Raw genomic sequence first — 12192 nt, forward strand, 5'->3', positions numbered from 1 at the left:
TGTATCGTCATCGACCGACATCTCTAGGGATGCTGAAAGACAACACCCGACTCCAATGCCTCGCCATAACTCCGCACATGCTTTACAGTGCTGTTCACAACATTATTCCTCGACTGCAGCTATTGTTGAGGAATGATGGTGGTCATATTGAGCATTTCCTGTAAAGAACATCATCTTTGCTTTGTCTTACTTTGTTATGCTAATTATTGCTATTCCGATGAAGCGCAATCTGTCGGACATTTTTTGAACTTTTGTATTTTTTTTTTGGTTCTAATAAAACCCCATGTCATTCCAAGCATGTGTGTCAATTTGTACCTCTCTATCTACATTATTCTGTGATTTATTCAGTTTTCACATTTATACTGACTTTTTGATCACCCAGTATTTTTATTTGGGAAAAATCCGGGAATCTTTCTTTCTTGTCCGCTTATACTGGGTGTCACACGCGTAACAAATCCATCAGACACATTTTAACCCTTCTTCAGCTGCTCAAGTCGGCCGTTGGTGATGTGATTCTGAAGTGGAAACCCAAAGGAACAACCACAGCAAAAATAAGACCAGATGGACGAAGACTGTCGAGAATCGCGGAGGGTGTTTAAAACAAATCACCTGAATATCATCACTCGTCAGTTCGAAAATGCTACCAACAGTTCAGCTGGCGCAATGACTGTGCATAGGGAGTTACAAGGAAGTGGATGAATGATCGAGAAGTTCCTCATAAGCCACTAGTCCAGTGGTTCCGAACCTGGGGTAATCACCCCCTGTGAGGTAAAATGAAATTTTCTGAGGGATATCAACTGAACGACTCGGTTCCGTTTGTCACGAAACCAAATTACTTTCAAGAGATCATTACTTTTATCAGAACTTGGTAAAATCTTAATAATGAATGGTCACCATTATGTGCAGTGCCAGCAGTGGAGGTAATGTGAACGACTACTTCTATCCTTGATGTTGTAACTTATCGATATTGTACTGCTTATTTATCACTGGCTACTGGAACTCTGGACGTTGAGCGCGCCGTTTCTCTGAAGGAGGCCGGCCGCGGTGGTCTCGCGGTTCTAGGCGCGCAGTCCGGAACCGCGCGACTGCTACGGTCGCAGGTTCGAATCCTGCCTCGGGCATGGATGTGTGTGATGTCCTTAGGTTAGTTAGGTTTAAGTAGTTCTAAGTTCTAGGGGACTGATGACCACAGCTGTTAAGTCCCATAGTGCTCAGAGCCATTTGAAACATTTCTCGGAAGGAGCATTGTCTTGTTGTTCTGTGTCAACAATGCCGCCGCGCTAGTGGTCACACGGCGTTTTAAAGATGCAGTTCACACTGAGGCGATACGATATACGATACGAAGGGTCGCGTGACGTGACACTTAACGGAGCAACACTCGCGATCCCACTGGGCGATACGATACGCAATGCAATCTGTGTTACAACAAACAATAAGACAGCTGGTTCACAAGGAGAGGTCCCCAGCGGTGGGGTCGACATTTTGAAAAAGTCTCTGCGGTGGTATAGGTTAAGGTCCAATGAACCACACCCTGCCCTAATTCACCATGGTGAGCCCTCGTTTGCAAACAATCCACAAAAAAATTTTCGGAATTTCGCGTGACGCTCTGGCTTATAAAATATTATTATTCTGCAGAGTGGTTGCGTGGTGTGATGATTAAGGTACTGAAGTCACATGCAAAAGGATGTGTTTTTCAGTATCGTCACATTCATCGAATTTTTATTTTTATTTTTAAATATTTATCGAAATGACTTTGAACACAATTTTTATTCAAGTAATTGGTTTACACGCAACTTTTGTAATTTGTTTTCCTTTGTAACGTCAATTTAATCAACGTATTACTTCTCCAGTTGCCCTTATTTTTTGTTTCTATTGTTCATTTTTAATTTGGAATCTTTGAGCATGTGAATTTAATTATTTTAATATACATGTCGTATAATCTTTAAACATTTTAAAATGCCAGTCTGTCGATTACACAACAAAAGGCGAAATAAAGTATCTGTTTCGACTATGCAACTACGCTGTGCAACCAATATGTACAATAATGCTATTTTTAAAACTATAAAGCATTACACGAAATTCGGAAATGTTTTTTTGCCGATTGCTCGCAAACAAGGGCCCACCACGATGAGTGGCTGCAGGGTGTTTGCCCTTGGACCTTAATCTACATCCCGTATAGACTGTTTCAAAATGTCGATCCCACCGCTGGGATACCTCTACCTTATCAGTTGCAGTCACGAGCTCTTCTGAAGAGGGCGTTATTGTGACTTATCAATAGACAGTTACACTTCTTCGAGTAACTATAATTGGAGTCACAAATGATGGTGGTCGAGTTTGGGCTTGTTCTGCGCAACTACGTCACGCATTCTCCGGCAGCCAAATAACGTTTAGTAGTATTTTGAGGGCTCTGCTGTGAATGTCGTAACCAACACACGTATTAAACGCTGTCGTGGGTAGTTCATTCAGTGAACTTTTATTCCATTTGTTGTGATCTGTCACCGCTGACGGTGGTGGTAAGAGATAAATTCTACATACAGAACGAAAGACCAATTCGTGAGATATACGCTTTATGCTTTTACCGCAACTACCGCTTGGAATCGGCAGCAGCACAGTGCCTACCCGTGCCTCTATCTGCGCGAACCGCCATTATTCGTGAATCGTACTATCGGCTACTCTGAGAAAACAGGACACAAACTATCGACTTGCTATTTCTCCTGCTGAGACGCTACTCATTACAATAAGGTACGTTGGTGAAAGCGAATGAATTAAGTTATAAATGCCACGATGAAAAGTTTACTTCTAAAAAGACGACAGAATGCTTACTCAATTGGTGGCGGATGTGCGTATACCAGATTTGCAGGACCGGGTTCTACAGGGCATTGAGACGAACTGTAACACAAGCTCCAGGCAGGTTTCCCACCAACTTGGTGTAAGGCAAAGCACCGTTATGTGTATCCTGCATGACAACCGCTACTATCCATATCACCTGCAATCCCATGGAGGCCACTCTGAACATATGTTGTGACGTGGATGCGATGCAGCTCTATACTGTGTTCCGCGACGATTTGTTGGCGTTGCACGCACACCGCCCATTTCCGAACACATGTCCGTGGGACCATTTTTCCTCCGTCTCCAGTCAGGAAACGGTCCCTGCAGTTTGTCGGTTTCATTAACATTCAAAGGAATGTTCCAGAATCCGAAGTCAGATGAGTCACCATCGATGTTGTAGCATTGGTTGGTGAGTTCTGATATCTTTTCAGCTTGAAAGCACACGTGTGAGTGAATGTCTCGGCTCGTATCGGCAGCATCACGAGATAGCTCCGACAGTGCGGCGCTTGATCACAAGCGTCGTGCGGGGCGCGTCACAGCTCGTCGCAGCCAAATGCCTAATGTTACCGGTGTATGTATTCGAGACTGGAAAGAGGTACGGCTTAAAAAAAAAAAATCGGTATATTCGCTACATTTCTTACACAGTAATATATGCCGAAAAATGCACCAAACGTAAACTTTTCAGTATACGCGCTGTGCTTTACCTTGAAATATCATAGTAACTGCGGACAATAACTACAAGAACCCCAGTAAACTGTAAAGCTATGATGTGTGGCTATAAGACTCAAAAAAATAATTTCTTTTTTACCGAATAGTTTCCTCAAAATAAAATGAGAAAGACTGCGTTGCGGAGAATCCCAGTTTAACTCTCCGCATATCGTACGATGCATCGTATCGCATATAATATTGCCTCAGTGTGAACTGTGCCTTACTGTGTGCAAGGACAGTGTTGAGTTTCAGTACGCAGCGGTTGCGCGCAGCCACGCTGCGGATAAACAGTATGAACAAACTGATTGGAGAAAACTGTTCGAGTAATTAAGCTATTTCACGGAAAGTGAGTGGCCGAAACGTATCGTGTTAGCGAATCAGTAATTTTCGTGGAGCAACGTGCTGACTGTAAAACGTAAATGAAAAGGCTTCCTTCCGTGGTCAGTGATTACCTGTTTAATTAATGGTTCAAATGGCTCTGAGCACTATGGGACTTAACTTCTAAGGTCATCAGTCCCCTAGAACTTAGAACTACTTAAACCTAACTAACCTAAGGACATCACACACATCCATGCCCGAGGCAGGATTCGAACCTGCGACCGTAGCGGTCACGCGGTTCCAGACTGTAGCGCCTTTAACTGCTTGGCCACACCGGCCGGCGTTTAATTAATGTGGAAACGGGATGAGTGTAGGCATTGTTAGCGAAGAGTGGTACGTGCTAAATGGATAGTAAAACAAAGTAATGTGACTTTTACCGTAAATATTTGGAAGTGACATTTTCCATTTTTTCAACTGAATGACTTTAATATTTGAAAAGTGTAGCCATGTAATCGTGGTAACCACATAATCAGGTTTATTTCGTAATGAAGCGTGTTGTCTATGTTAAGCTCCCGCAATGGAGTCCGACAGCCACAAAAATTAATATAAAGTAAACAGAAAAGATGCTATAGGAGCTTTACAAGTGTTGCGGTATGGAGTGTTTCGTCGTTATGGTGTAGTCACCTTACTGCGCTAAAGTGTGGAAGAATATGAACCTATTCTACACACTGTGTACTGCGTGCAGTAGGGTAACTGTCTGGAGACAGTGGTTTGTGGACAATAACATTCCTGAAATGGACTAGCCTGCCCTGAGACCCTACCTGTACCCAATGGAACATTCTTGGGATAAGTTAGAACGTCTACTTCGCTCCAGGCCCCAGCGTAGGACATTACTAACTTCTCTGGTTTCGGGTCTTGAGGAAGAATGGGCGGCCACTGTCCAAAGACATTCAGATACCTCACTGTAAGTGTCCCCAGTAGAGTTCAATTCGTCATATGTGTGGACACACCCCATACCATTGTCTACTAATAAGTGTACGGATACTTCTGATCGGACAGGTATTTGGCACCAGATGTCTGCGCCACATTCACAATTACCGTAAGTTATCGTCCGGTGGTTTGTGGACCCGGAGCTAGCACCCCCAGATTATGTCGGTGACGTGTTCTATTGGATTCAAATCAGGCGAACTGTGTGGACAAGATATCTAAGTAACTTAACTGTCATGTTCTCCAAATCATAGCAGCACGATTCTGGCCATGTGACATGGACTACCCTGGTGGAAGATGCCATCAAGTATGAAGGGATGCACGTGGTCCACAACAATGTATCTGGGCACGACCTGGTGTAACGAGACCAGAAACCACGTTTCCATTGATCCACGCTTCTATATCAAGGATTCCGTGCCCAATGCAATCGTAAATGACTGTGTTGTTAGGGGAAACTTAGGAACACGCGGCGGTCGTTCGCTGGGGAACCTATGTACAACAATGTCCGCAGAATGGTGTTCTTCGAAATACTTGTGCCTTAACCAACATTGTTGTCAGATCTGCAACAGATCGACCACCTATTCTGCTTTACAGAAAGGGCTAGCCTCCGACCTCTTAGTTACATTTTTCACAGATCATTTTGCATGATAGATCGTAATGATGCGGAACGAGTCATTTTACGTTCACATAACAAATTATTTTGTACATACGGTTACATTCTGAACACTTCTGAGTTTTCTTAATCCAAAAAGGAAAAAAAGGTATATACATGTGACATAATAATTCCTACACACCATCTTTTACAAATTACAGTGGCAAAAATTCTTCTACGGAATAGAAGGAGTTGTCAAGGAGAAACTTCCTCAGTTTGTTTTCAGATTTCAGTCTGTTGTCTGTCAGACGTTTTACATCACTGGATAAGGATCAAAAATTTTTGTTGCAGCATTGTACACCCCCTTCGGAATAAAGATAACCTTAACGTGGAGCAATGAATGTTACTTTTCCTTCTGGTACTGTAATTATGTTCATCATTGTTCCTTTTGAGCTGTAGTGGATTATTTACAACAAATTTCATGAGGGAATTAATATACTGTGAAGCAGTAGTCAGTATGCCCAACTCTGTTTAGATGGCTACAAGCTGATTGTGGGTGAGTACCACATGTTATTCTTACAGCACGTTTTTGCGGAGTGAAGACTTTCCTTCTTAAAGATGAGTTACCTCAGAACATTATTCCATATGACATAACTGAATGAAAATAAGTAAAACATTTCCAACTTACTGATTTGTCTCGCCCAATATTTGTTTCCATCTTATTTATTATTTCCACTCCATGTGTTACACATCACTGGGGCAGTATCCCTAGATGTGCAGAAATGAATATGTTGTCTCTTCTTAAAATTGAGGGTGAAATCATTCGCAGAAACGCAGTCAATGGTACTTTTAAGAACTCTGTTTACCATTTGTTCTGTTGCTGTACGTATGCTTCAATTGATTAAAATACTAATGTCACCTGCTAAAAGAACTAATTCTGCTTGATGTATACTAGACTGAAGGTCGTTTATATACATGAGGTACAATAGTGGGCCTAGATTGAGCCTTGCGGAACCCCTTATATGATTTCTCCTCAGACATAATTATGTCCCCAGACTAATATGCTTGACTGCCTAAGTACAACTTTCACCATTCCTTTGGTTAGATATAGTTAGATATGGCATTATCCACTGGTTGGCTATACCATCAATCCCATAAAACGTCAATTTATCTAGGAGAATACGGTGTTCCTAATAGTCAAATGCCTTGGAGAGGTTGCAGAAAACACCAACCGGCGCTATTCTATTATTTAATGCTTGTAAAATCTGGTGAGTGAAAATATAAACGACATTCGCAACAGAGCGACCCTTCTGAAACCCCAGTTGTGAATGCTAACAAACTTTTGTAGAATGTCAGCAGCGAAACAGCTGACGTCTATTCACCGAGAACTGGGACGAAACATAAACAGTGTCACGTGAGCGACTGCGCTCGTTTCCAGAGAAAGCATTCAGTGTTCACGTGATACGTAGGGGTGTGGAAAATCCTTGGCGCACGCTTTGCAGCTGGCGGCGTTCGGCTGGCTGCCGAGCTGTCACAGCGGGCCGTGAGAAACCTGGGCAACAACGTACAAAATAAATTTAACAATAATGTTAAAATAATGTTAAACTGAGTTCATTCTGTCGAAGCAGATTTATTTTCATTCAGGTTACTAACAAAACGCTCAATTCAAACACAATTAATTGTTAATTTTAATAACAATACCAGTAATAATAATGATAAAGGACGAAACAAGGTTCACTCTGTCGAACTTGAACTGTTTTCATTGAGGTTTATAACAAACCGCTCCTCTCTTTCCTCTATAATGCAGTCTAATTTCCACATTTGAGTTTCCACTTTTTCTACGACATGGAGGACGCACTTGTTCCAATCCTCTGCAGTCACTGTTCTTACTGCTTCTTCTAGCAGAACTTTAACTTCCGGCAGTTTGTATGTTTTGTTTTTCGCTGCAACATAGCCTTTGATTCTGGCCCACAGTAACTCGATGGCGTTTAATTCACAGTGGTACGGAGGAATTCTGAGAACAGTTTTCCCTGCATTCTTCGCCATTTCATCTATTGCGTATTCGTTGTGCGCTGTTCTGTGATTTTTAATTATACCTAAAAGTTCTTTCTTCAACATACCGTCTTCTAAATCAGTGTTTTTAGATTTTAGTCACTCTGATATTTCGTGCTTATTGGAATTCGCATTGGGAACTTTTTCTTTTCTCCGAGAATGGTACGGCGCGTTATCAAGAACAATAGCTGCATTTTCCTGAAGCCGAGGGAGAACATCTTGAAACCACTTCTCGAAGGTTTCGGCGCACATCTCCTCATGATAATCTCCACTTTTCTTGGATTCGAAAGTCCACAAACATCCTTCAACGAACCCTGCTTTGCTGCCAATGTGTGCGATAATCAGACGTTTCCCTTTACCTGATGGGCCCTTGCTTCCGGTGGATAATCCGGACAGAAACTTCGGGTATGTCCTGCGTTCACCCACGTCTCGTCCAAATAGTAAGTGGGTCTGCCTTCATCTCTCAACCGTTTAATGGTTCGAAGATAACGCCGCCTCCATAAAATGATGTCATCCCTTTCTATTAGCATGCTATCGCGCCCACGCCGGACATATTTGAAATTCATTTCTCTCAATAACTCATAAAATGTAGTTCTCCGAAAACTGCCCAAATCTGCATCTTCGTCCATGACTGTAACCACTTTGTCAATTGTTGGCAATTCGTTAGGAAAAAAAAATTCTTGTACTTTCCTTCGTATTGCACTTCTATGGAAGTCATCAACACTTTCAGAAAGTTTCTGTCGTAATTTTCCTTTCTTGGGAGACTTCAAAGAGTGTGTGGCCTTGTACTCACTTATCACACGATACACTGAAGAACGTCCAACACCTGTAGCTGCAGCTGTTTTCGAAACAATGTCAGTCATCGAGTGATCTGGATGTAACAGCCTTTCCGTCTGCCCGCGACTGTGAGACGCTGTTGTCAGTCTACTGCTGCACCGATTCGTCCTAAAAGCATCAATACGAGTCGACCGCTGTGGAACAGACGTCTATCGGCAACACGGTATGTGGCAACAACGCTCTTGATTCGCGGCTCCGACACTTTTGTGGGAGCAATTTAACGCTTTATTGGGCAATGTTGCTCTCAAGCAATATCAAAATTCCACACTGTTTTCTGCAGCATGTTTCAAGTCCAATCCTTGGATGGATAATGATACTTCCAAGCAACGTTTAAGCTCGCATAAACCGCGCTATTCTGTTGTCTCTGATGAAAGCTTTCTGAATAGTGTTCATTTTTAGCGGAGACCGTACAAGTTACGTGAGCCTCAAATGCTTGTGTAGCAGTGTTTTTCGGTGGCACTGTTTTATCTTGCGCTATTAAAACTGCCTATAAACTAAGAAAGAAAGTCTTGAAGGTGAGTTACTATACAAATGTGCCAGTAAATTCTAAATTCTTACCTGGGACATTGCTTTCAGTATGGGATGGACAACAAGTCCAGAAGAAGAAGATAGCAGCTCCTTTGCCAGTAAAAGATGTGCGATATTATGGTTTTGGTCACTGGCCAGACTATGGGCCAAAAGAGAAGATGTAGGCTTTGCTCTCAGTGGTACTTGACTATAAAACGTAGAACTGTTCTGTGTTCTTTACCAAAAAAGAATTGTTTTAAGACGTTTCACAAGCTATAGTGCAAAATGCAATCATTTTTTTTTCAACTACAGGAAAAACATTGCAGTATTTACATTGTAGTAATGATACTTACAGGTAACATGTTGTACTTACAAAAAAATACATGTAAAACAGTTCACTCGACTACACACAACTAATTACATAAATTAATATTATTTCTTTACAGTATTTCTGTGTGGAGCAAATAAAGGGTTAAGCTACTATCTCAGGTTCTTGCCTAATGACTACATTCGGAAATCGTCCCCCCAGAGGATCCACAACTCTTTTGTGGATACGTGTGTAGCGAGCACGGGACCCCGAGCTAATGTGGCCTTCCTTCTTTTCCGGGCTGCATACCCCCCTTTCCGTATCCTTCCCCATCCCCCATCTTCCCCCCCCCCTCACCTCTGGCTCTTTCCTTCCCTTTCTCCCCCTCTGGGAGTATGGTTTGTGCCTACGTCCGGAGACGGACGCTTGTAAATGTACCACACTCTTCGCCTTCCTTGCTTGTAAGTCTTCATCTTTCTTCGTCCTTCTCTTTTCCTTACCTCTTCTCTTTACCTCTTCTCTTTACCCTTTTCTCCGCTGCGGCGTTTGAGACCTCTCTTCTTTCCTTTCCCTGTCTCTTTCTTCCTCCCTGTGCATGTCTGAAGGCCGACCCACGCACTTCCATGCGTAGCCGGTGACGGGGTAACGCGTAATTCCCCGCCCTGGGTAGACAGGTAGGACACGTACGTACCCCCTGGTAACGGCCAGGCCCAGGGAGGGGTGATTACCCGAGCTGATACCTTCCGAAAGTGCCGATTGGTCCCTCCGTCCGTTTGTCGGGAGGTGTGACCTGAGGTGTGAACAATCACCTAAGGCGGGTGTGCCCTCGGTGAGGGCCCCCACAAGGAAGGAGCGCGCCATCGGAGACGCCGGTAATCATGGGGGATTCTTCCGCAATGGTTTCCTCACCTTCCACTATGTCTGCTCACAAACGTAAGTTCACTGAGTCTCAGCCACAGACGGTTCTTCCATCGTTCCCACAGTTCCTTGTTGTTTCTCGGTCTGACGAAGGTCACGACTTTTCCACGGTCAACCCTTTCATTATTCAGAAAGGTGTCGACGCAATTGCGGGTCCTGTAAAGTCTTGTTCCAGATTACGGAATGGCACCCTGTTGTTGGAAACACACAGTGCCCTCCAGGCTCAAAAATTGCTGCGTACTTCTCTGCTCCACACCTTCCCTGTCCGGGTGGAACCGCACCGTACCTTAAATTCCTCGCGTGGAGTCGTTTATACACGCTCCCTTGATGGATTGTCTGACGAAGAAATTCAGCACTACCTGTCTGACCAGGGCGTCACAGCTGTTCATCGGGTTATGAAAAGGGTTGACTCGAACATCATTCCAACCCGCACTGTCTTCTTGACATTTGACAAAGTTCAACTCCCATCAAAAATCAAAGCAGGCTATGAGATAATTTCCGTTCGCCCTTATGTCCCAAACCCTACGCGTTGCTATCGATGTCAGCGGTTCAATCACACCAGCCAGTCCTGTTCCAATCCGGCCAAATGTGTTACGTGTGGCAAGGATGCCCATGAGGGTGCTTGTCCACCTCCATCCCCTCGCTGCATCAACTGTATGGGTGACCACGCTGCTTCCTCTCGAGATTGCCCCGTTTTTAAGGACGAAAAACTCATCCAGGAAATAAGAGTGAAGGAAAAAGTGTCGACCTTTGCTGCTCAAAAGTTACTCGCCAGTCGACAGCCCACTGTGCCTCAGAAAGGAAAATACAGCACTGTCCTTGCTTCTCCTCGGCCAACAAAGGAGGCGGCCACGCAGACTTGCGACCTCACCTTTAGTACCACGGTCGTCAGATCGGCCAGCGCAAAGATCGCCCGTTCAACCTCACCACTTTCGCCTGCCCACTCAATGGCTCACCCTTCGTCGGGTTCTGCTAAATCTCGAGCCCAAAAGTCAGACGCCAAGTCTTCGAAAAAAGAGCATTCTCGTGAAGAGTTTTTATGTACCGCAACTTCACAACCATCGGTTCCTCCTTCGTCTAAACATCATACTTCCAAGAAGGCTACGAAGAAACACAGTTCCTCTCCTTCTCCGCCAAGGCGTGTCCCATCTACAGCACCACCTGGCGGAAATCGCCCTCGGCCGTCTTCTGTGTCGCCGAGGCGCACTGCTGGTGGCCGGTCAACTGGCCGATCGTTGGTGGCTGGAGCTGCTCCTGACCAAACTATGGATCAGGATCTTCTGCCTTCGACTGAATGCCATTCCATGCTGTCGGTCGCAAGCTCTGAGCAGTCGTTGAGTTGACAGCACCCTTGGTCACGTTCCTCCATTTTCTGTTCACCCTATGTCCATTATCCACTGGAATATCCGCGGCATTCGAGCCAATCGGGATGAATTGTCGATCCTCTTACGATCCTACTCGCCGGTCATCTTCTGTCTTCAGGAAACAAAGCTGCATCCCCATGACCGCTTTGTTCTCCCTCATTTTCAGTCTGTTCGATATGACCTCCCCTCTGTTGAAGGCACTCCAGCCCATGGAGGACTCATGATTCTGCTCCACGATACTCTCCATTATCACCAAATTCCCTTAAACAGTTCCTTCCAAGCTGTCGCCGTCCGTCTTTCCCTTTCTGGATACACGTTCTCTCTTTGTACGGTATACATTCCATCGTCCACACCAATGGCACGAGCTGATCTCCTTCATCTTCTTGGTCAGCTTCCACCCCCCTATTTGCTGGTTGGGGACTTCAATGCCCACCACCCGCTTTGGGGATCTCCACATCCTTGTCCACGTGGCTCACTATTGCTAGACGTCTTCCACCAAGCGGATCTAGTCTGCCTCAACACTGGGGTCCCCACATTTTTGTCTGCCTCCACGACAAATTTATCTCATTTGGACCTTGCGGTCGGTACTGTTCCGCTAGCTCGGCGCTTCGAATGGTTCGCCCGTGATGATACACACTCGAGTGACCACTTTCCATGTGTTCTTAGACTGCAGCCTCCACTGCCATATATGCGCTCGCGACGCTGGAAGTTTGCCCAAGCCGATTGGACACTTTTTTCGTCTCTAGCGACATTCGATGACCGTCGCTTTCCCA

At 44.5% G+C, this 12192-nt stretch overlaps 1 protein-coding gene across 1 annotated transcript in view; it reads right to left on the reverse strand.

Moving 5' to 3' along the window:
- Positions 1 to 6881: 6881 nt before the first annotated feature.
- LOC124795898 overlaps positions 6882 to 12192 on the reverse strand; it is a 72869-nt gene continuing 67558 nt past the window's right edge. The window contains exon 5 of the mRNA XM_047259978.1: positions 6882 to 6962. Coding sequence (XP_047115934.1) covers positions 6882 to 6962 — 81 coding nt within the window. The remainder of the gene's footprint in view (positions 6963 to 12192) is intronic.

This window comes from Schistocerca piceifrons, chromosome 4, assembly GCF_021461385.2.
Source record: "Schistocerca piceifrons isolate TAMUIC-IGC-003096 chromosome 4, iqSchPice1.1, whole genome shotgun sequence".
Taxonomy (NCBI): Eukaryota; Metazoa; Arthropoda; class Insecta; order Orthoptera; family Acrididae; genus Schistocerca; species Schistocerca piceifrons.